The 24,358-nt window shown below is 58.5% G+C and overlaps 1 protein-coding gene across 2 annotated transcripts; it reads right to left on the bottom strand.

The window, feature by feature from the left end:
- Positions 1-383: 383 nt before the first annotated feature.
- Positions 384-23,546, bottom strand: MBD3 (methyl-CpG binding domain protein 3). 2 transcript variants are annotated; one of them, XM_064174928.1, is made up of 8 exons: positions 23,393-23,546; positions 19,020-19,076; positions 14,110-14,269; positions 12,760-12,897; positions 7,223-7,313; positions 6,556-6,733; positions 4,920-5,111; positions 384-1,592 (listed from the first exon to the last, which is right to left on the bottom strand). In XM_064174928.1, exons 1-7 carry the CDS (start codon positions 23,404-23,406, stop codon positions 4,925-4,927), a joined length of 825 nt encoding a protein of 274 aa, XP_064030998.1. In that variant the 5' UTR covers positions 23,407-23,546; the 3' UTR covers positions 384-1,592; positions 4,920-4,924. The 2 variants fall into 2 exon arrangements, with proteins under 2 accessions (XP_064030998.1, XP_064030999.1); XM_064174929.1 differs by lacking the exon at positions 23,393-23,546 and adding an exon at positions 23,202-23,221.
- Positions 23,547-24,358: the final 812 nt, after the last annotated feature.

Below are 24,358 nucleotides of genomic sequence, written 5' to 3'. Positions count from 1 at the left end.
AGAGGCACAGCACTGCCCCTGCTGCTCGGCCACGCTCTGGACCGAGAGCCCCACAGGGCACTCAGCAGACACCCTAAGGCCAAAGCAGCTCCTGCAACCCAGGCAACACCAGCCACGGCCTCTCCACCTTCCTCCCCTCTCCCTAGCCTCCCTTCCCCAGGCAAATCCATCACCAGCCCCCAGTTACCCCAAAGGGATCCATTTTCAGTCCCCAGTTACTCCAGAGCCGCCCACCTCCAGCCCCCAGCTGCCCCAGAGGGATCCACTGGATCTCCAGCCCCCAGCTGCTCAGAGATGTGCTAGAGGAGGCTGGAGGCTCAGCCAAGGTGCCCGTGGTGCAGCTCTCCCTCCCCCCACTGGACACAGACTGCTGGGCACTGCACTGCACATGCAAATAAGAAAGGTTTAATGCTCAGAAAGCTTTCCAGATGTGGTTTGGTTCTGTCTTTGCTTTTCTTTAGCTACCAATTATAAAAAACAAAAAATCCACCTTTTTTTTCTTCTTTTTCCTTCCTTGTTTGCAGCAGAGGTCAGAACACGACCCCTGCACAGGGCCAGCAGCCCGGGGCATGCATCCCCCTTCCCTCCAGACAGTCAGGACAAGGGCAGGGGCTCTTGGCACCAGAGGAGAGGAGGTTTTCCAGCCTGTCAGTCAGGCAGGAGCCATCCTTCCACCTCCAGCTGAGCAAGGCCTTCTGGCAAGACCTGAACCCCTCCCTGGGGTGGGTTTATTTCTCTGCAGCTCCGCTCAGACACACAGAGAGAGCTCCAGAGCAAAGCCCAGTGTGGCTGTGCCTGCTGGAACCAACCCAACCCGGCCTGGCCCTGCTGGGAGGCCAACTCCTCTGTCCTGCCCTGCCCTCACAGCCCAGCTGGCAGAGGCACTGGCAGCTCACCCCAGGGTGTGAGGGGCTGGAAGGGACCTCTGCAGACCTTCGAGTCCAAGATCCTGCCAGAGCCTCATCTCTGAGACTACACTGCCAAGACCAATGTGGCCTCGGGAGGAAAAGGCAATTCAGTGACCCAAAATGACCCCCAGAGGTAAAATGACCTCTCTGCAGCCTGGCACCAAGAGGCAGCCCACAGCAAGAAAGGCCAAGGAGCCAGAGGGAGCATCTCTCACTACTCTGGCAGAGAGAAAACTCCTCCCAGGGGTCAATGCTCAAATCACTTGGATAGAAAAGCTTAAAAATTCATCAGCTATCACTGCCCACAACAACCACAAGGACAAAGGGACAGAAGTTGGGTCCCAGGATTCCCTCCCCCACCCCCCCAGTCTTTTATATTCCTTTATTCCCTCCCTTTGCATCCCCACTCACCCTACCCCTTTATAAAAGAAAGGGGAAAACCCCCAAAAAACAACAAAAAACCAAAAAGGAGGAGGGGAGGAGAAGTTGAGTCAAGCTCCACCCTCAGAACTCCTCAGCACTGAGACTCAGCAGCTCCTGAGGGGTTCCTGAAGTGGTCATCCAGATGCTGACAGCTGCGGCTGGGCTGTTGGTGTGGTTCACCCTGCAGACACCCCTGGCTGTGTAAGTGTTGTGCTGACCCTGCTGAGAGGGCTGCCCCTGGGAATTCTGAGATGGGACTCCCTAAAGGAAAGAGAAAAGAGACCTTGGAAGCCAGGCAGGAGTGCTGATGTCTTCAGAGCAAGGGAGACCTGAACAGAACAAACGGAGCCAGGCCAGAGCAGAGCCTGCTGCTGCCTCCCCTGCAGCACACACTTTGTGCTGGGGCTTTGCAGCAGAAAGGAATGCAAGAAGTGCTGAGCTGCTGGAGGGGAGGGAGGCCCTGCAGAGGGACCTGGCCAGGCTCGAGCCATGGCTGAGGCCAGTGGGATGAGATTCAACAAGGCCAAGGTCTGGGTCCTGCCCTGGGCTCACAGCAACCCCAGGAAGGCTCCAGGCTGGGGGCACAGTGGCTGAAACTGCCCAGCAGGGAAGGCCCTGGGGGTGCTGGGTGACAGCAGCTGAAGGTAAGCCAGGGAGTGCCCAGGTGGGCAAAAAGGGCACCAGCAGCCTGGCCTGGCTCAGCACTGGTGTGGGCAGCAGGAGAAGGGCAGGGATTGTGCCCCTGGACTAGCACTGAGGAGGCCACAGCTTGAGTGCTGGGGGCAGTTCTGGGTGCCACAGGGTAAGAAAGACATAGAGGGGCTGGAGGGGTCCAGAGAAGGGCAGTGAGGGTGGTGAGGGGTTGGCAGGGTGCCCTGTGAGTGGCTGAGGGAGCTGGGGGTGAGCAGTGCGGAGCAGAGGAAGCTGAGGGAGACCTCATTGCTCTCTGCAGCTCCCTCAGAGGAGGCTGCAGGCAGGTGGGGGTTGGGCTCTGCTGTCTGGGGTCAGGGGACAGGAGAAGAGGAAATGTCTTGGAATTGTGCCAGGGCAGGGTTAGGTTGGAGAGGAGGAAAAATGTCTTTGGTGCCAGAGTGGTCAGGGCCTGGCAGAGGCTGCCAGGGAGGTGGTGGAGTGCCCCTGGCTGGAGCTGCTCAAGCAGCTGCAGATGTGCCAGTGGTGCTGGCAGCTGGGTTACTGTTGGCCTTGATGAACTGAATGCTCTCTCCCAGCCTCAGAGACTCCATGATTCTCCCCTCCCTGTCCCTAGCTGCTGCTAGGGCTGTAGTGGCCCAGGGCAGTGCAGAGGGCACAGGTTTCAGAGGGCAGCTCCCAAAGGCCAAACAGACTTCACATTCTCCCAGCTTGGAGGACTGCTGAGCAGAGCTCACTCCTGCCTCCCCTGCAGCACAGCTGCCACTCCCTCCAAGGGGCTCTTCTTCTGCTGTTCATGCTGAAAATTCCCTTTCCTCCCCCTCCCCACTCCTGACTCCTGCCTCTCAGGCTCTCTGGGTACCTAATGAAGCACCCAGGGACTGCCCTCCCCTGCTGCAGCCACAGAGCACTAATTGCTCTCCTAGGCTAAAGTGGAAAGGATCCAAATGAATCCCAGGAAGTTGTGTTCTCATCTCCCTGCAGCTCTGCTGAGGATGCTCACCGTGCACCTGCCTAGGGATACATCACAGAGGCCCAGGCAGGAGCAGCTCTGCTCCACTGCATGAGGCACTCTCCCTCTCCAGTGCAGCACTCAGCATCTGGCTGCACCCAGACTCAGCCTCGTGGATCTGCTCTTTGCTGCTCTGCTGCAGTCAGGGCTCACTATTCAGAGCTATTTTCATTTACAGGATGATTAAAAAAACCTTAACATCCAAGAGGCAGCTTTAGAAGCTTCCACTGTGTGAAAGAGAAATGCTTGGGAACAAGGCACAAGGCCTTTGTGCCAGTGCAAGGGTGGGCAAAGGCAAAGCAGCCTCCTGCCAACCCTGCAGGTACTGCTGGAACTCTGCCTTTAACCTTGCAGATGTTTCCTGGGGTTCAATATATCCCAAAATAGGTTGAGTTGGAAGGGACCTTAAAGCTGATCCAGTGCCAGCCCCTGCCATGGGCAGGGACAGCTCCCCCAGCACAGCTGCTCAAGGCCTCAGCCAGCCTGGCCTTGAACAGCTCCAGGCAGGAGGCAGCCACAGCCTCCCTGGGCAGCCTGTGCCAGGCTCTCCCCACTCTCACTGCCAACAATTTCTTCCTCCTCTCCACTCTCACTCTCCCCTCTCCCAGCTCAAAGCCATTGGCCCTCGGCCTGGCACTCCCAGCCCTTGCCCAAAGTCCCTCCCCAGCTCTCCTGCAGCCCCTTCAGGCACTGCTGGGCTGCTCTGAGGTCTCCCTGGAGCCTTCCCTTCTCCAGGCTGCACAGCCCCAACTCTCCCAGCCTGTCCCCACAGCAGAGCTTCTCCAGCCTCTGAGCATCTCTGTGGCCTCCTCTGGAGCCTCTGCAGCAGCGCCAGGTCCTTGTGCTGGGTTCCCAGAGCTGGAGGCAGTGCTGCAGGTGAGGGCTGAGCAGAGCAGAGGGGCAGAGTCCCCTCCCTGTGCTGCTGCTCTCCCTGCTCTGGCTGCAGCTCAGCACTCAGCTGCCTCTGGGCTGTGACCAGTGCTGGCTCCTGGGCACTCTGGCACCAGCTGACACCCCCAAGGCCTTCTCCTCAGGGCTGCTCTCAGCCTGCTACCTTCAGCTATAAATTCCCACCCCCTATGACATGCTCCAGCAGCCTCCCTCTCTGGGTGCCCAGGCTGCCTTTTACTAACTTGCTACACACCAAACTGAAACCATTCCATGGACCTGCCACCCACTCTCTCTCCCAAGGAAAGGTGGAAGAAGAATGCAGAATTGAAGGGAAAGGCAGGCAGGGGAGGAGCAGAGCCCTGCCCAGACTCCTCCTGCCTACCACTAGAAATCATAAATGAACTGGAGGGAACTGGCATCAGGAGACTGATTTTTAAGAACAGAGCCACTTCCATGACAGAATCCTCCTCTACAAGGGCCTGCTGCAGGGCCCTGAGGGCTCCAGGAGAGCTGGGGAGGAACTCTGGACAAGGGCTGGGAGTGCCAGGCCAAGGGCCAATGGCTTTGAGCAAGGAGAGTGAGAGTGGAGAGGAGAAGGAAATTGCTGGCAGTGAGGGTGGGGAGAGCCTGGCACAGGCTGCCCAGGGAGGCTGTGGCTGCCTCCTGCCTGGAGGTGCTCAAGGCCAGGCTGGCTGAGGCCTTGAGCAGCTGTGCTGGGGGAGCTGTCCCTGCCCAGGGCAGGGGTTGGATATCCTGAATGTCCCTTCCAACCCACTCTGCAACTCTGAGGGCAGCTCTCAGGCTTGTTCTGCTTCCACCTTTAGCCCACAGGACACAGACATGGCCTAGAACCCTCCATGCCCCCCCCAGCACTCAGCAGACATCTCAGCCCCAGCAGGTTTGGTGCCCTCCTGCCACCCCCTGAGCAGTGCACACCCCAGAGCAGAGATCTGCTGTCAGCAGGCACCAGGAGTCCTGCAAACACTTCTGGCCTCCCTGAGACACAGCTCAAGGTGAGAAGCCTCTCCCATTACCTGGACTATACATTCTCCATCTCCTGGTCATGGTCCTGGTCCTCCTCCTCCTCTTCCTCTTCTTCCTCACCACCTTCTTTCTCTGAAGGAGCTTCCCCATCTCTGGCTATCTCCTCGACGTGGGCCAGCATGTCAGCCATCAGGGCTTCCTCCAGCCTCTTCCTCACCTGCTGCACCAGCTCCTCTTGCTTCCTGCCCCAAAGCAACCAACACTGCTGTCAGCCCTCTGCTCAGGGCAGGGAACCTCCACCCCCAGGAGGCTGGGCTCGGGCAGAGTCCTCTGCAGGAGCTGCATCAGGCAACAGCTGCCTGGCACTGCCCTCTACATGCAGGTGCCCAATACTTAGTGAGCCTTTAGTGTTGTCCTTTGTGGTGCTGGCTGAAATTTGCCTCCCTGAGGGGAACCTTCTGTCTCACTGCACTCCCTGAGGGGTGGCTGGGTGAGGAGGGGGCAGCCTCTGCTCCTCGGTGTCAAGTGATAGCAGCAGGGGAGATGGCTCCAAGCTGCCCCAGGGGAGGCTCAGGCTGGATCCCAGGAAAGAATTCTTCAGAGATGGTTCTCAGACACTGGCACAGGCTGCCCAGGGCACTGCTGCAGTCCCCACCCCTGGGGCGTTCCAGCAGCCTGTGGAGCTGCTGCCTGGGGCCATGGTTTGGTGCTGAGCCTGCAGTGCTGGGTCAGGGGTTGGGCTGGATGAGCTGGGAGGTCTGTGACTCTCTATCACTCTCATGCAGCAGCTGACTCAAGGTCTTTTCAGTCCCCAGTGCTAGTATCAAACCAGATCTCAGCCTACCCTGCTGAGCTCCAAACCTGAAACTGCAGGAAGTGAAACTTCTGACCAGTTCCAGCCTTTGGCTCATTCTCTGTTTGAGCCACCCTGAAACCTTACAGCTCAGAGCACAGAAGTTATCACACTCAGTGGCCCAGGGGACTCCTACTGCACCTCAGCCACGGGAGGTCACACAGCACTTGTCCTGGGCACTCAGTCTGAACCAAGCACCAGAAGGAGCTCATCCTGTAATTCAGAGACTGCTCAGCCCAAGAGGCAGAACAATGCTGGTGAAGGGGGCAAAGAGCACTGCTGGGCTGCTGCCCTGGGGGTGTGCAGCTCCTGCCAAGTGCTTGGCGTTGCACTGGGTCAGCCTGGGCTCAGTAGGAGAACTCACTGCTGAAATCAATCTCAGCCGCGACTGCAGCTGCCGCGGCCAGGGCTCGGCTTGGGGCTGTGCTGGCACTGGGGGAAGGACAGGGCATGACAGAAGATAAACAGAAGAGAGAGAAAGAGCAGGGAGGAGAGAGCAGAACTGCACTGTTCAGGCTTTCTCCAATCCTTCTCTGCTCAGAGCTCACTCGAGCGTTTCCAATCCAAGCAGATATGAGCCTGAATCCTCAGAGCAAGTGAGCATGGCCAAGCCAAGCTCACAGCAGGCTTTGAGTCCACATCTGCATGAGAGCAGCTTCGTGTAACTGCTTTTCCCTGCTCTACAGCTAAGGAGGCACCCAAAGGAATCCAGCAAGCCACAGTGCTCCAGCAGCCCTGAAACTTGCCAGTGGAGCAGAAAGAGATGTGGGTGAGCAGGAACTGTTTCACCACCAGAAACCTTCTGGTGAGAGAGTGAGCTTTGCAGGTCATACCTAATGTCTTCATCTGTCACCATGAATGCCTTGCAGAGTGGCTGTGAGGTGTTCAGCCAGACCCCAGGGTTCTTCTCCACGGCTGCAGACAGCTGCCCAGTGATGGGCATGGTGCTGGTGTGCAGGGCACTGGCGATGGCTGAGAGCAGGGTTTCATCTGTGCAGCCAGGGCCAACCCCTGCAGGGGGGAAGAAAAGTCAGCAAGAGGGTGGCAGGAGGCAGGGAGCAGCAGAGCAGGCCAAGAGGCACTGGTGAAAGCTTTATGAGCAAGCAGAGGCTGTGCTTTGAAAGCCACCACAGCACAGACCTGTCCTAACCACTCCAGCAGCACCTGCCCAGCTCTCTCCAAGGTTATCTAAACCCAGCTCAACATTCTGGTCTGTTACACACAAAACCACCCCAAGGAGCTGGGAATGGAAGCTGCTTCCTTGCTGCTTCCTTTCTGCTTCTGGAGAATGAATTTAATCCCCCAAGCAAGTTAAGAAGCTTTGCTTCAACATCTCCTCACGACAAGGGGCACCAAACCGCCCAGCCAGAGGCTGCCAAAGCTCCTGCTGGAGCTGGGCTGCTCACATCACTAAGGAGCACTGCAGAGCAAGGAGGCCTCACACTGCACCTGACTGGCATCCTAGTGCCACGCCTGGAGACAAGGACAGGCTCGGGTTACCTTGCAAGCCCTTTGGCAGGTCCATGGTCTTCACCAGCTCCTCTGCAATGTCAAAGGCATTCAGGCCACTTAATTTCTTCTCCCAGAAGAGCTGACAGCAAAGAGAAGTTGTGTTGGCACAAGTGCACAGAGCCCCTGCTCTGCAGCGAGGGCAGGAGGCTGCAGACAACCTTCTGCTGGAGCTACCACAGGAGGCAGCTCTGAGTGCCAGCAGGGCACAATCCTCGCTGCCAACCAGCCCCACAGCTGCTCTCTCCTGAGTCACAGCCTAAAAGGAGACTTTCTCTTTATACCCCAGCTCAGAGTGAGACTTCTTCTTCCTCCCCTCTGCTCTGCCCTGTGGAAACCACATCTGAAGCACTGTGTCCAGCTCTAGGCCAGACACACCTTGAGCTCTCCATCCACAGCAGCAAGGCTGAGCAATGGGCAGTGAGCTGGGAGCTGCAGTGGCCCTTGCTTGCCAAGAGAGCAACCTTACCTAGGGTCTGAGAGACTAAGAACTGACCCCAGACAGTCTGCACCCAGCCCTGGCCATGGTGATACTGGGCAAGCTGCTGTGAGTGTCCCTGGTGAGCAGGGGGATTGGACTGGCTGAGTCCAGAGGTCACCTCCAACCCCAGCATGCTTCTGTCCCCTCTGCATGCCTGCCAAAACTCAGCTGTAGAGGAGAAGTTCCTCAGGATGAGGGTGAAGAGAGCCTGGCACAGGTTGTGCAGGGAGGTGCTGGAAGCCTCATTCCTGGAGGTGTTTAAGGCCAGGCTGGATGTGGCTCTGGGCAGCCTGATCCAGTGTGAGGTGTCCCATGGCAGGAGCTTAGAACTGGATGATCCTTGAGATGCCTTCCAGCCTCTGACTCCATAACCCATATCTACACTTGGGCCCACATCACTTTGTCAGTTAGCAGCTCTCACAAGGGGAACAAGGCCTACAACAGCAACCTGCTGCTGGGGGAGAAGCTGGGCAGGAGCCAGCAGTGGGCACTGGCAGCACAGAAGGCCAAGGGGCAGCCTGGGCTGCACCCAGAGCAGTGTGGGCAGAGCTGGAGAGAGGGATCCTGCCCCTCTGCTGGGCTCTGGGGAGACCTCAGCTGCAGGGCTGGGGCCAGCTCTAGAGTCCTCAACTCAAAGAAGATATGGACCTGATGGAAAGAGTCCAGAGAAGGCCACAAAGGTGCTCAGAGGCTGGAGAAGCTCTGCTGTGGGGACAGGCTGGGAGGGTTGGGGCTGTGCAGCCTGGGGAAGAGAAGGCTGCAGGGAGACCTTAGAGCAGCATTTCAGTATCTGCAGGGGACCTGCAGGCAGCTGGGGAGGGACTGCTCAGAAGGGCCTGTGGGGACAGGCTGAGGGCAGTGGTTTGGCAGTGGAGCAGAGTTAGGTTGGACACTGGAGGGAGCTGTGCACAGTGAGGGTGGGGAGAGACTGGCACAGGCTGCCCCGGGAGGTGGTTGAGGATTCAAACTCAGCCTTGCTGTGGGCCTGGGCAGCCTGCTCTGGTTGGAGCTGCCCTTGCTGCCTGCAGGGGGTTGGCCAAGATGCCCTGGGAGGGTCCCTTCCAACCCCATGCAATCTGTGATCCTGTGACCAGTGTGGTGCTGAGGGCCATGGGCTCGTGGTGACCTGGCAGTGCTGGGCTAAGGGTTGGACCTCACAGTCCTAAACGTCTTTTCCAGCCAAGCTGATTGTGTGATTGTGACAGTCACAGCTGAAAGCCAAGGGCTGGGCACTCTCTAGCGTGGGACTGGCACAGAGGTGAAGGTGGATCAGCACCCGAGGGACTCAGCACACCATCTGGAGTTGCTGTGGCAGAGGTTAAAATCCAGAGCACTCCTGGTCAGACAGTTCCAAGCTGTCCCTCAGGGGGCTCTCAGCTGTGCAATGCAAAGACCCAGGAAGGAGTAGGTCTCCCTGCTCTGTGCTGCAGAGCAGACGCTGAAATAAAGCAGCGTGGTAGTGAGGGTGGAGACTGTGGACAGACAGACAGAAACCAATGCCCTGCATGAGGGGATCGAGGCACCCTCAGCCAGTCTGCAGGTGACACCAAACTGGGTGGCAACATTGATCTGCTCAAGGACAGGAGGCTCTGCAGAGGGCCCTGGCCAGGCTGGATCCAAGGCTCGAATCCAATGGGATGAGGATCAACAAGGCCAAGGGCTGGGTCCTGCCCCTGGGTCACAACAACCCCAGAAAGGCTCCAGGCTAGGGGCAGCAGCTGGAAACTGCCTGCTGGAAAAGAACCTGGAGGTGCTGTTTGGTAACAGCTGAAGATGACCAAAGTGTGCCCAGTTGGGCAAGAAGGGCACCAGCAGCCTGGCCTGGACCAGCAATGCAGCAGGAGGACCAGGCAGTGACTGTCCCCCTGGACTGGCACTGGTGAGGACACCTCTCAAATGCTAGCTTCAGTTTTGGGTCTCTTACCCCAAGAAGGACACTGAGGGGCTGCAGTGGTCCAGAGAAGGAAAAGGAAGCTCATAAAGGGTCTGGAGAACAGAGCTGGTGAGGAGGGGCTGAGGAGCTGGGATTGCTCAGCCTGGCACAGAGGAGGCTGAGGGAAGACCTCACTGCTCCCAACCACCCCCTCGAAGGGGGCTGGAGACAGGTGTGGGGCAGACTCCTCTCCCAGGCAGCAAGTGAGAAAGCAAAGAGAAATGGCCTCAAGCTGCCCCAGGGGAGGCAAAGGCTGAGCATAAGGAACAATTTCCTCCTCAAAATGGTTGTCAAGCCCTGGAAAAGGCTGCCCAGGGCAGTGGAGGAGACCTCAGTCCTGGAGAGACTGAAGAGCTGTGCAGATGTGGTGCTAGGAGCATGGCTTAGCACCAGACTGGCAGTGCTGGGCTCAGGGTTGGACTTGACCTCAAAAGGCTTCTGAAGCCAAAACAATTCTACCATTCCACAGAAACCTCCAATTCACCTTCTCAGAAGCAGCCTCCACTGCTGCCAGTAGAGAAGGAAGGCACAAGCAGGGTGGAGGGAGCTGTGCTACAACGAGTAGTAACTTGAGCAGTGAAAATGCAGAGGTCAGGTTACAATATCTGTGCAGCAGGACTGAGCTCTGCTGCCTAACAGCTCTCAGCCACCTGCACCCCCTCAGCAACCTCCTCCCAACAGGGCACAGAGCTCTGCCCAGCTCCTTTATCAACCAGCCAAGGGGGTCGTGGGAACAGCTTCTTAGACTGCATGGGGCTGGAAGGGACCCTCCAAGGGCATCTTGACCAACCCCATGCAGTCACAGGGACACCTCCAGCCAGAGCAGGCTGCACAGGGACACAGCAAGGCTGAGCTTGAATGTCTTCAGGGATGGCCTCAACCACCTCCCTGAGCAGCCTGTGCCAGTCTCTCCCCCCCTCACTGTGTACAACTCCCTCCTGATGTCCAACCTAACTCTGCCCTGCTCCACTTCCAACCCCCCACCCCCCAGCAACACCACTGGGAGCAGAGGTCTGCTACTGCCTTAGGAAAGGGCTGTAGAGACAGGACAAGAATGAAGGGATTGAAGCTTGAGGAGAGGAGACTGAGAGTGTAGATGAAGAAATTGTTGGCAGTGAGGGTGGGGAGAGACTGGCACAGGCTGCCCAGGGAGGCTGCAGCTGCATCCTGCCTGGAGCTGTTCAGGCTGGATGAGGCCCTGAGCACCCTGGGCTGGTGGAGGTGTCCCTGCCCATGCCAGGGGTAGCCAATGGATGGTCCTGAAGGTCCCTTCCAGCCCAATCCATTCTGGACTCTATGAAACCCTGCTCAAACCTCTGCCTACCTGCCCCAACCCCCCCCAAGCACCAACCCAGCTCCAGCCCCATCCCCAGCAAAGCCTCACTCCAGACAGGGCCTTCTGAAGCTGGCAGAGAAGCTTCCAGTGTGAAAGGTGGCAGTTTTGCAGGACAGGTTTGCATTTGGCTGCAATCCCTCTCCCCCTCAGGAGGATTTCTCACTATTTTAATTCCACCTGACCTGCAAGAGTCCAAAATGGCCCAAAGAGGGACACTGCTGAGTGTCTGAAGGGGCTAATGAAGCTCAGCAGCTCCTGTCTGGACTCAGTAGAAGAAAGGATCCAGGATCCCTGGGGTGAGCTCTGTGGAGGCAACAGGCTGGCAGCTCGAGGTGATGTTAATGGCACAGGAACACTTCCAGAGGCGGCTTTGAAGAGGCAGAGCTGCTGTTACCATGCCCAGCTTCAAAGCCATGAACCTTTCTCCCCTGCTCTCATTTTTCCCCCTCCTTTCAGCAGCTCCACTTAAGCTGAAAGATTCCCTTTAATTTGGGGGCATTTTCTTGTTGGCAAATAGAAAGCCTGGAGAAGAAACCCACTTTGATTTTGCATTAATGAGGACGTTCCAAGTGAGGTTCAGACCTTACCCATCCAGGTAGAATTCATTAGTAATGATACACAAGACCTGAACAAAAATGGCTATGCAAGGAGGGGAGAGGCACTCAGACCACATCAAACCCCATGGAACAGGGATCTCACCCAGCACAGAGCCCCTGCACAGCTGGAACATCTGTCAGGATTTTCAATTACAATGCAAATGGCCCTGAAGTGCTACAGCAGCTGCTGAAATGCGCAGGCAGCTTTGATTTCCAGTGGTAAGGAAAGGAAGCCCTGGCTAGAACTGAGCTGGAATCCAAACCCAGGTTGCAGGAATTGCATCAGAAATAGATTTTGTCCTGATTTTAAAAGCTGAGGGCACTGCAAGATGCTTCCTGAGCTGCACACCACCATGAGGCTCAAGAGGGCCAAGGGCTGGGTCCTGCCCTAGGCTCACAGCAACCCCAGGAAGGCTCCAGGCTGGGGGCACAGTGGCTGAAACTGCCCAGCAGGGAAGGCCCTGGGGGTGCTGGGTGACAGCAGCTGAAGGTAAGCCAGGGAGTGCCCAGGTGGGCAAAAAGGGCACCAGCAGCCTGGCCTGGCTCAGCACTGGTGTGGGCAGCAGGAGCAGGGCAGGGATTGTGCCCCTGGACTGGCACTGAGGAGGCCACAGCTTGAGTGCTGGGGGCAGTTCTGGGTGCCACAGGGCAAGAAAGACATTGAGGGGCTGTAGGGGCCCAGAGGAGAGCAATGAAGGTGGTGAGGGGTTGGGAGTGCATCATATGAGGAGACGCTGAGGGAGCTGGGGGTGCTTAGCCTGGAGAAGGCTGAGGGAGACCTCATTGTTCTCTGCAACTCCTGAGAGGAGGCTGCAGGCAGGTGGGGGTTGGGCTCTGCTGCCCGGGATCAGGGGATAGGAGGAGAGGAAATGTCCTGGAATTGTGCCAGGGCAGGGTTAGGTTGGAGAGCAGGAAAAATGTCTTTGGTGCCAGAGGCTGCTCAGGGAGGTGGTGGAGTGCCCATGGCTGGAGGTGCTCAGACAGCTGAGCTGAGGATGAGCTTCGGGACACAGAGCAGTGGTGCTGACAGCTGGGATGGGCTTGGACTCGATGCTTTGAAGGCTCTTTCCCACCCTCAACGACTCAATGATTTAGCATCACAATACTCAAGTGCTTTGTGCTGAGACCCTCCCAGCAGCACAGCCAGGAGCCTGCCGGCTCTGGAGGAGGCAGAGGCCTTACCTGGCGGGGCTGGTCCACAGCTTTCTGCGGATCACTCTTGACCTTGTTGCTGGGGTGGTTGGTGATCTTGGTGACAGGCTGCTTGAAGATGGAGGCTGTCTGCCGCACAGGCAGCGCCGTGTTCAGGTCAGGCTTGCCCTAAACGTCGCAGACAAAGAGAAGGAACCCTCCAAACACTGCCCTTGTGCTAAGATGGTTCTACAGCCACACTGCTGTACAGCAGGGAAAAGAGGAGCTCGTGGACTCGGAAACTCAAGCTCCAAGTGGAGAGCAGTGCTGAGTGGTGGCCCTCAGGGGCAGTGCTGGCACCAGAGCTGTTGGACACCTGTCAGTGCCATGGGCAGGGGGCTGGAGGTACCCTCAGCAAGTCTGAGAGGACACCAAGCTGTGTGGTGTGGTTGACATGGTGGAGACAAGGGACCCATCCACAAAGACCTGGGTAGGATGGAGAGGTGGGCACCAAGCACTGTCAGCTAAGAGCCAACCCTGTCCTGAGCTGATCCCCAGCAGTGGGCAGCAGGGGCAGGGAGGGAATTCTGCCCCATTGCTGTGGTCTGCTGAGCCCCCCCCACGCAGTGCTGGGGCAGCTCTGGAGCTCACAACAATGACATGGAGATGCTGGAGCAGATCCATGAGATATCACGATGATGCTCAGAGGCTGGAGAAGCTCTGCTGTGGGGACAGGCTGGGAGAGTTGGGGCTGTGCTGCCTAGAGAAGGGAAGGCTCCAGGGAGACCTCAGAGCAGCCCAGCAGTGCCTGAAGGGGCTGCAGGGGAGCTGGGGACGGACTTTTTGCAAAGGCTTGGAGTGAGAGGATGAGAGGTGATGGCTTCAGACTGGCAGAAGCTGGATGCAGATGAAACACTGGGGAGAAATTTTTCCCCTCTGTGCACTGAGACCCTGCTTTGAGGTGACCCTGAAATGCCCAGCACAGACTCTGCAGCTGGTTGTGGTTTACCCCTTCTCCCAAAACCACTTTGGACCACTTGGCTGTGAACAATAACTTCACCAATCAGCCTGCCTGGAGCCCCTCTGGTCACTTCCACAGCAGATCTCCTGAGGAGAGTAATTTATGAGCCTGATGTGCAGAGTAAACCAAGTGAATGATTTGTTGTTGGGTTTGTGCTACCTTCTTCTGCCCAAACTGCTGCTTTGGAGCTGGGCTGTGCTCAGTGTCTTTGGCTGTGTCCTAAGGAAGGGCTCCTGCACATTTGCCTCCTCTCGTGCTGGTCCTCGGGCATCAACCCTCAGTCCTAGCCTGCCCTCTCCCTGCTTCCACCCACACCCCCTGCAGAGCCTGTCCCGCGGGGGGGCAGAGGGCAGGGGAAGGCTGCTGCCGGCCCTGCCTACCTTGGCCTGGCTGGAGCAGTCGTAGCGCATCCTCTGCCGGTTCTTGTTCACTTTGGTCATCAGCATCTTGCCCGTGCGGAAGTCGAAGGTGCCCAGCTCCATGGAGCTGCCCAGGTACCGTGCCAGCTGCGGCTTGCTGCGGAACTTCTTACCGCTGGGGCTGGAAAACCACCACAGAGGAGGGAGATGAGAGCCCCTGGGCTGCTGCGGCAGCTCAGCAGAGGCAGGGCTGAGCTCCGCCAGGGGAGCAGAAGCTGTGCTGGATTCAGAAGCACTGAAGGGGCTGGGAGGGAGCTCCAAGGGGCACCCAGTCCAACCCCCTCTGCGGTCAGCAGGGACACTCTCAGCTAGCTCAGGCTGCCCGGAGCCCTGCTGAGCCCTCCAAAAGCAAAGCTCACATTAAACTCTTAAATGGATGTTGCTGCTTTGAGCTGAGCTCTTCGTGATGGCTGAGGAAGAGACAAATCCACTGCAGACCACCAGAAATGCTTTTTATAGGTAGAGAGGAAGATTGAGCCCAGGAGTAGTAGCAGAATTGCCAGCCCAGCTGAGAGAGCACAATGTGCTGCTCACTGCCCTCTCTCCAACAACAAATGCCCCTTTTGAAGCATTGGTTCTGCTCCCAGGAGTGTCACATGGGAGCAACACCACAAACACCTCCCTGGACTCCTTTTCCTCCTCCCCGAAACCAGCAGGTTCAGGCTTGGTGACAACTCCAGCAGCATTCCGAGCACTTCAGGATTAGGCAGCAGCAAGAAGCAAGGAAAAAGACCAGAAGTGAAGTTGCTGCAAAGCAAATAATTACAAGGCTCAAGTGGAGCAAAGATCACAGAACAGGAGGGGTTGGAAGGGACCTGTGGAGATCATCCAGTGCAAGCCCCTGCCAGAGCAGGAGTAACCAGGGCAGGGCACACAGGTACACAACCAGGGGGGTCTTGAGAGACTACAGAGCAGGAGACTCCACAACCTCTCTGGGCAGCCTGCTCCAGGCCTCCAGCATCCTCACTCTGACAAAGATTTCCCTTCTGTTCCTGTGGCACCTTCTTCAGCTGGCACCCACTGCCCCTTGCCCTGTCACTGGACACCCCTGAGCAAAGCCTGGCTCCTGCCCTGCACATCTTTATCACAGCAATGAGGGCAGCCCTCAGGTCAAGTAGGGTCAGAGCCCTTTGTTCAGCCATGCAGCATGGAAGAGGTTGGGACAGGTGAGGAGGTGACCTGCTGGAGAGCAGCTCTGTGCAGAAGAACCTGGGAGTGCTGGTGACAGCTGCTCATGAGCCAGCAGTGTGCCCTGGTGGCCAAGAAGGCCAATGGGCTCCTGGGGTGCATGAACAAGAGTGTGGCCAGCAGGGCAAGGGAGCATCTCCTCTGCATCTCTCTGCCCTGGTGAGGTCACATCTGCAGTGCTGGGTCCAGTTCTGGGCTCCTCAGTTCAACAGAGACAGAGAACTGCTGGAGAGAGTCCAGAGGCTGCAGAGCTGCTGGGGGGCCTGGAGCAGCTCTGAGAGGAGCAAAGGCTGAGCCCTGGGGCTGAGAGCCTGCAGAAGAGCAGCCCCAGAGGGCATCTGATCAGCACTCAGCAAGTGCTAAAGGAGCTGTGGGCATCAAGAGGATGAGGGCAAACTCTGCTGAGCAGTGCCCAGGGACAAGACAAGGGGCACTGGACACAAACTGGACCCCAGGAGGTTCCATCTGAGCAGGAAGAGAAACTGCTTTGGTGTGAGGGTGCTGGAGGCCTGGAGCAGCCTGCCCAGAGAGGTTGTGGAGTCTCCTCCTCTGCAGAGCTTCCAGAACCCCCCCAGCCACTGCACTCCTGGGCAAGCTGCTGTGGGTGCCCCCATAGCAGGGGCCTTGGACTGGCTGAGCTCCAGAGGTCCCTTCCAGCCCCGCCAGTCTGCAGCTCTGTGAAACAAGATGATCTCATCCCTAAGCTGCCAGAGAGTGCTCTCTGCTCTCAGGATACCAAGGATGAGGTATGTGAGGTCACATCCCAGCAGGGCAGCACTAATAGGCTGCCCACTGCGCACAGCAATGACATTAGAGTTCACCACCTCCACCCACAGCAGCCTCACAACACCCAAGAGAACCTGAAACCACCTGAAGCATCACCTACACACTGCTGGCCTTGCCAGGAGAGAAATGTATCAGTGCTGGAGGCAAGTTGATACCAGTGAGGGCCAAATGCTTTCAGAGCTCTGGGGTTGAGGGTCCCTTCTGCTACTCCTGAAGCTAGAGACCCAGGCCACCAACAAATAAAGTCATCACAGGACGAGAGGACAGAAGAAATAACCCCTTCAGCAGCAGCTGTGGTTCTGCCACAGGGGAGGTAGGAGACCAACAACCTCTCCAGGTTCTGCTTTTAACCCAACTGACATCTGCCTGGGGCTGGGCAGAGCCTTCAGCACCGTCCCGCAGCACATCCTGGGCTCCAGGGGTGGACAACTCAGTGCATCCCAACCCGGCCTGAGGGCTGCACCAGAGAGTGACTCTCAGTGGGTCCATGCCTCAAGGATCATTACTGGCACCTGTCTTGTTGAACATCTTTGTTGGTGCCATGGGCAGTGGCACTGAGGCAGCCTCAGCACCAAGCTGTGTGGTGTAGCTGACAGCTGGAGGGAAGGATCCATCCAGAGGGACCTGCACAGGCTGCAGAGCTGGGCACAAGCCAACCTCCTGAGGTTCAGCAACACCAAGTGCAAGGTCCTGCAGCTGGGCTGGGGCAATGCCAAGCACTGATCCAGGCTGGGCAGTGCCTGCCTTGAGAGCAGCCCTGGGCACAGGCACTTGGGGGTGCTGGTGGAGGAGAAGCTGAGCCTGAGCCAGCAGTGTGCACCTGCAGCCCAGAGAGCAAGCAGAGCCTGGGCTGCATCAGGAGCAGTGTGGGCAGCAGGGCCAGGGAGGGGATTCTGCCCCTCTGCACCCTCTGCTGAGACCCCACCTGGAGCCCTGTGCCCAGCTCTGGAGCCCCTGGGACAGGAAAGATCTGGAGGTGCCCAGAGAAGGGCCCCGAGGATGAGCAGAGGCTGCAGCTGCTCTGCTGTGGGGACAGGCTGGGAGAGTTGGGGCTGTGCAGCCTGGAGAGGAGAAGGCTCTGAGGAGACCTTACTGTGGCCTTGCAGTATCTGAAGGGGCTGCAGGGAAGCTGGGGAGGGACTTTGTAGGCTGTCAGGTAGGGATAGGCCTGGGGGGAAAGGAGCAAAACCAGAATTCAGATTGGGTGTTGGGAAGAAGTTGTTCAGCAGGAGGGTGGTGAGAGCCTGGCACAGGTTGCCCAGGGAGATGCTGGAAGCTGCATCCCTGGAGGTGTTTAAGGCCAGGCTGGATGTGGCTCTGGGCAACCTGCTCCAGTGTGAGGTGTCCCTGCCCATGGCAGGGGGTTTGGACTGGATGACCCTTGGGGTCCCTTCCAGCCCTGACAATTTTGGGATCAGCCTCTATGAGGGGAGAGGGCTGCAAAAGCAGCAGGAGCACAGCATTAGCATGGGGCAGTGGCAAAGCAATTAGGCTCTGTCAGATTGTGCAGGCAAAACAAACCCAGACCAAAAGCCAGAAAGAATCAAGAGTACTGAAAGCTCCTCAAACCCTGGCAGAGAAGGTTAGCACCAGTTAGACTAACACTGAGAAACTCTCTCTGAGGACTCGTGACCGAAAGGTTGTGGTCACCTCCCCACAGCATCTGCCTAGAAAGCTGCTGGCCCTGACAGGTCCCAGGCTGCTGCCTTCCCCACACCTGCACCCTGCCACCACCACTGCTCAGCAGGCAGCCAGATGGGGAAGGTAACTCAGGCCCAGAGGGCAGAGAGGGGGAAGCACTTCTGCACTGGTTACTCCTCAGCTGGACTCTGCAGCTGTGTGAACACTTGGGCCAAAGGATTCCTGGATTCTTGGAGTGCTTTGGGTTGGAAGGGACCTTCAAGACCGTCCAGTTCCAACCCCCTGCCATGGGTAAAGGACACCTCCACCAGCCTAGATTGCTCAAGGCCTCATCCACCCTGGCCTTGAACACCTCCAGGGAAGAGACATCCAAAACTCCCTGGGCAACCTGTGCTGGTGTCTCCCCACCCTCTCTCAACAATTTCTTCCTCATCAAAAGCTGACATGGAGAGCAGGAATATCAGACACAGAGATGAGGTCCTGTTGTGGGTTTGCTGGAACAGAGCCCTTTGCCAGCCACAGCAGTTTGGGGTCAGCCATGGGAGCTGCCCAGAGCAATTTACACCACGAAGGTGTAAAAGGGGAAGTCTGCTGAGGGAGCCTCAGCTGCTCCCGCTGGCGCTGCACCTCCCCCTGCTCCTGAGGGCTGCCCTCCCATGCAGAGTGCCTGTCGCACCCTGCCGGGGCTGAGCAGGACTTTGTGAGCTTCCTACTGCTACTAGGATCAATTTTGTTGTTTCATTAGATCCATCTTCATCTCAATCCTCAAGTCTCCTCTTTTCCCAGTCCCCCTTCCTTGGGCAACAGAGCAGTCGCTGGAGTTTAGCTCCAGGTCCTGGTTGGATGCAGACAAATCTGAGTCCAAATTGAGACCCTTTTTGAAACACACATCAGAAGCTGCCTCAGTCCAGAAGCAGAAGTCACCCAATCAGGCAGCTTTCAGGCCAGAGCATCATCAGGGAAGCCAAGAAGGGAAGCTCCTGCTGCCTGAGGAACAGGACACTGCCTCCTCTTTCAAGACCTGCAGCTCTGATTTATGGGTTAGTGTCTCACTAATGTACAAGTAATATATCACAGTGAGTTGTGCACTTCAGGAGCAGTGCAACTTCCAGAGCTGAGAGCCAGATGCACTCAGAGGGTTATTTTAAGTGAGCAGAGCCCTTCAGTTCTTTTTGTTCAGGGTCTCCCCTAGGAATTTTTCAATGGATCTGAAAAGCTGCTCAAGGTCCACAAACATCCAAAAAGAAATAACCCACCTGAAATGACTCAGAGTCCTGTCTCTTCCTGGGGAGGCTTGGCCCATGGGAAAGGCACTGAAAGGTTCAGAAAAAAAAAGCTTTAATTCTGATATCTTGAAAAAGGCAAAACCATCCCCACCTTGGCTGGGCCTAGGGCAACAGCGAAGCTGCAGCTCTGAGCTGGGCAGAGAACTCGCTCAGCAAACACAAACAGAGCAGCTGGTGTGCTCTGGGGTCCCTCTAGCAGGAGCAGGCTTGGCAGGACACAACCACTGAAGGCACCTGAGAGGGTCAAGCGGGGAATTAAAAAGCCCAGAAAGGCAGCCAAAGCCCCACCAAAGAGGAGCCAAAGGCTCACTGCTGCAGGTCACAAGGCACAGAAGCAGGAAAGCAGGACGCAGGGATTCCAAACACTGCTTAAATGCTTGTGTGCCCCTACGCGGCACAGCACCGGAGCCTGAGCTCCTTTCACTGCAGAGCAGAAGCTTTCGAAAGCCCCCGAAGAGAGACATCTCGTACAAAGCCCCCAGCCCAGGCTCCACCAAGCCAGGCTGCAGGCGCCGCGCCGGGAGCAGGCTGCGCTGGGCTCCGGGAGAGCCGCTCTCGGCTCCGCTGGGCTCCGGGAGAGCCGCTCTCGGCTCCGCTGGGCTCCGGGAGAGCCGCTCTCGGCTCCGCTGGGCTCCGGGAGAGCCGCTCTCGGCTCCGCTGGGCTCCGGGAGAGCCGCAGAAGATTTCGCGTGCTGTGCCCTCAGCGCCCCCAGGGCGTTCGTTATCTGCTGCCACTGCTCCGACCGGCCCCGGGGCTGGCGGACCCAAGCTGCGCCCCCCGCAGGCTTGCGGACGGAGCCGGGCGCCAGCAGCACACCGAAGGGGGCAGCGCTGCCAGGTGCCCGCTGCTCTCCATGTGCAGCTCTCTCTTTGTTCCCTGCCTTATATCCTTAAGGAGAGAGCGGCTGCCAGCCCAGGCCCTCTCCCCTCCTCCCTCATTATACGAAGTCTCCTCCCCTCCGCTCTCCCCATTTTGCCTACCAGGAGCTGCACAACTCGGGAAGCAAAGGGACAAAAGACAGAAAGAAGCTCCCGCACGAACCCTGCCAGATAAAGAAAAGGAGACAGAAGAGCCTAGGCAAAGCTGGGGATCAACAGGGCATGCCCAAGGCCTCGTTTCCTCGCCGAGGGGCGATGGGCATCGTGCAAAGCGTTTCACATTCTCAGCCTCGCCCGGAGCTGGGAGCTCAGCCCAGCCCCGCCTGCTCCGCAGCCGTTCTCGCCCCAGCTCTGCTCCAGCCGAAGCCCAGCCTCGGGGGCCCCTTGGGTGCTGCAATCCCCCAGACGCTGCTTCCAGAGGCGAGATGTGAAACCTGGAACCCCTCACACGCTGCCCCTCTTCTCTCACAGCACCTTCACACCACCCCCTGCTGCAGCATCTGCACCAAGTCCTGCCCCAGTGGTCACACACCCCAACAACGGTCACCGCGGGCCAGGCCGGCACAGACACACTCACAGCTTTCATCAGAACGAGTCCAGGTGCCTCTTACAGCTGCCATAACCCACCCCTCAACCCCACTCATCCCTCCACAAATAAGTGTCCCCAGGCTCTGCATGGAGCAGTCCTGGAGAATCAAGCTGCCCCTTGCCACCCCTGGGGCATTGACCTGCCCCTTGCCAGCACAGCTGTCCTAAACCATACTGACATGCATGTGGATGCCCTGCACCAAAGGATGCTCCCTGCCCTGCAGAGCAGCCAAGCTGTCTTTGTTCATTACCTTGGGCTCAAACCACCCTATAAAACCCACTCCAAACCAGAGCCCTTTGGTACACAGACTCACTCAAGCTTCCAGAAGTTTCCCACTCCCAGGGAAGAACCCAAGTGGCAGCTTCACATCACAGCACTGAGCCCAACTGTTAGCAGCCACATTTTAAAGGCTCATCTAAAGCTGTGGGTAAAAGTGAGATACTGAGAAAGGGCAAAGCAGAAGCTCACTCGAAGTGTTCTCCTCCACAGTTTGGGAGTTAAAACTAAAAGCAGACAGAACCAGACGTGCTCGGGGGAGTGTTCTGTTAAGTTTTAAGAGCAGTGACCCCAAACTTCTCAGATACTTGGTCATCAAACCTTCAGCAGAAAGGCAGCACTCTTCAAAGATTGTCTTTGTATCACAGAAGGGTTGAGGTTGGAAGAGACCTTTGAGCTCACCAAATCCAACCTAGAGCTCACAATCCCACCACTGCTGCTAAGCCACTGCCACTAAACCACCTCCCCCAGAACTAGGGGCAGGTAGCCAGGACCCTCTCAAAGGCAATCCTCCACTTCACTAACTCCCCTCCTGAAATCCTGCATCCCTGCTCGCTGCACACTGAGCCCACAAGCTCCACCACAGCAGCCAGGCACTCTCTCTGGTTTCCCAACTTTTCAGCCACAGGCAGATGAAAAAATCCACTCCAAAGACAATTCTGCACAAGCAGCTGGACTGTCTGTAAAGCCCTGCCCAGGGACTCCAGCTTTGAGCAGTGTTTAACTGCCAGCCAGCAACCAGCTCACAAACTCACATCCAAGGGCTGAAGGCACTTGGCACAAGCCCTGTGTCTTGCTGCCCAAAGCAGGACTCCCCCAGCAGAAATCCTAACGCAGAACACAGGCTGCCAGGGCTCAGGGTGACAACAGGAAACCTCCAGACAGAAAGCAGCCAAGCCCTAAACCACAGCTGGGAAAGGCAGCAACTGCCACCCCGCTGAGCACCCTGGCACAGCATGGACTCCCCAGGCTGGTTGGGGCACAGGGGAGGGCTGGCTCCCAAATCCTGCCTGCAGCTCCCCACAAACATTCCCTGCAGCTGCACCTTCAGGGCAGTTGAACACAAAACCACACAGGCAGGCAAGCAGCAGAGGGCAGAGCCACCTCTGAACCACCACACGTGGTTGAGAAGGAGATCTTAGCAATGCTAATCTAAGGGTGGGTGGCAGGAGGATGGGGCCAGACTCTTCTCAGTGGTACCCAATGACAGGACAAAAGGCACTGGGCATACACTTGAACAAAGGAAGTTCCATCTAAAGACGAGGAGGAGCTGCCATGCTGTGAGGCATGTGGAGTCTCCTTCTCTGGACACTTTCAAGTCCCACCTGGATGTGTTCCTGTGTGACCTGTTTTAGGCGACCCTGCTCGGGCAGGGGGGGTGGCCTGGACGATCTCCAGAGGTGCCTTCCAACCCCTACCGTGCCATGCTCCTGTGTTCTGCCACTCCAAGCTAACCCAGAGCGCAGCAGCAACCAGGAACGGGTGCAGCAGGGCCTGGTTATCCCATCTCTGTCCAAATAGATATGAAGGGAAAATCCTCTACACCTGGGATTGTAAGCAGGCTGCCTGGCCGCCCTCCCCCTCTTTTCAAGCTCAGCTCGGAGATGACAGCTTTGCAAGCAAGTTCTCAGACGTGCAGGGATCTTCTGAGCTTTCAGCTGCACCTCCTCCAGCTCCAGGGGTCTGCTTCTCTTGTCAGCTGCAGCAGTGGCACTGGCACCGCCAGCTTCACGCTCTCAGGGATGGCATTTGCCAGCTTCCTTAGTGCCCAGCCCAGCACCACTGTTCTCACCACCATCATCTGCTTTAAACATCAAAGCTGCCACATGCAGAAGTTGATTACCTACATTTTTTCGCCAGCTCGAAAGGCCAGATAAGGACACTCGGGCAACTTCTGCTGCACTCCCGCAGCCCCCGATGGACCCAAGTTTCACACACCAGCTGGCGGCTGCACCCCGGCTGCCTCTCACGGGTGCGGGAAGGATCCATATGGGCCACCTCCAGCCCTGGTATTAATAGAAACCTCCGGCAGAGCAGGAGGCTCCCGGGCCAGATGCTCCCCGCAGCAGCAAGCCTGGGGGTGAGGCACCCCGAGCCCTGCCCCCGGACTCTCACTACAGCGACGGCCCCCACGGCGGGCAGGCAAAAGCTTCCTGCCTCAGCCCACTCCCAGCTCCTCGACAGACAGAAAAGCAGCGGAGCCCCCGGGGGGCGGAAAGCCGCTCCCGCCCGTGCCACGGCCGCTTCCCGAGCACCGCATTAACGCAACCCGCGCTCGCTGGGCACGATGCATTCCGAAGAGACGAGCAGGGCTCCCGGCGGCCGCTGCCCACTTCCCCGGTGCTCGTGGCCCCACGGCATGCCGCCGGCAGAGCCCACCCGAGACCTCAGCACCCGTCCTACGGTACCTATCGGTATCCCCCGGCCCCCTCAGCCCACCAGCCGCCCGGGCAGGGCCACCTGTAGCGAAAAGCTGGGCCGTTGTCTGCCCCGGTGCCTGGGCCCGGCCCCCCCGGGCGGGCTCCTCCTCCCACCGCCCCACCGCGACACCTCCCTCGGCTCAGGGCTGAGCCGCCGCGGCCCGAACGAGTGCTCCCACCTCTTCCGCTCCATCGCGGCTCGGCCAGGCCCGTGGCCGCTCTGTCCGGGATCCGCCGCCGCCGCCGCCTCCGCCGGCTCTTCCCGGCCGCCTCGCTCGCCTCCCGCCGCCGGCTGTTCCGCGCTCCGCCCGCTCCCGCCGCGCCGGCTCCTGCCCGCCCCTCGCCGGGAGGCGGCGCCGCGGCTCGCCCCGCTCCGCTCCCGCCTTCCACCCCCCACGCCGAGCGCAGCCCGCACGGCCTCCGCCGCTTTCCGCCGAGCCCTGGCGCCGCTCCGCCGCGGGCCCCCCGCACGCCGAACGCTGCCGCCCGGCCCCACCCACCGCCGCCTGCCGCCGCGCCCTGATCCCTCCGCCCGCGCACGCCGCGGAGATATAGTCCCTCCCCGCCGCTCCGCTGGGCGGGAAAGTGGCTCTGCTGCTCGTGTGGCGCTCCCTGGCCTGGCCTTCCTCCGGTGTCCCGGCAGCGCCGCTTCGAGCGTCTTGTCCCGGGTGCACTGACGGCCCAGCCCCGCGACCCTGGAGGGGCTGGGACCTCGGAATGGAGTCCCCAGCGCTTGGCACTCGGGACACGGGGCTGGAGATGGGACACACGGCTGGGGACAGAGGGGTGAAGACAGGACCTGGGGCTGCATGCCTGGGGCAAGGGGCTGAAGATGGGACCCAGTGCCGGACACTCGGGACGTGGGGGTGGAGCTGGGACAGGGTTGGACACTCAGGACATGGGGTGGGGACAGAGAAGTGGGCACCTGGGACACAGGACTGGAAGTGAGACATGGGACTGGACACTCAGGACAATGGGGCTGAAAACAAGGCAGGGCTGGACACGCACAGCCTGGGACGGGCATCCGGGACACGGGACTGGGGACGTGAGGCTGGGACTGAGACACGGGGCAGGACATCCCCAGCACAGGGCTGGAGCTGGTGCCCTGCGTGGCAGGCCAGGGGTGATGAGCACCACCTGGAACA

This window comes from Pogoniulus pusillus, chromosome 41 (genome assembly GCF_015220805.1).
Source record: "Pogoniulus pusillus isolate bPogPus1 chromosome 41, bPogPus1.pri, whole genome shotgun sequence".
Taxonomy (NCBI): Eukaryota; Metazoa; Chordata; class Aves; order Piciformes; family Lybiidae; genus Pogoniulus; species Pogoniulus pusillus.
The sequence above is the reverse complement of the archived record's forward strand: the minus strand, read 5'-3'. Positions and strand labels throughout refer to the sequence as shown.

Bases quoted from the DNA above. Each gene is read 5' to 3' on its own strand.
- MBD3 (XM_064174928.1), bottom strand. The intron at 12,898-14,109 runs GTAGGCAGGGCC...TGCGACGTTTAG, and splicing joins ACTGCTCCAGCCAGGCCAAG to GGCAAGCCTGACCTGAACAC. The intron at 7,314-12,759 runs GTAAGGCCTCTG...CTTTGCTGTCAG, and splicing joins CTGTGGACCAGCCCCGCCAG to CTCTTCTGGGAGAAGAAATT.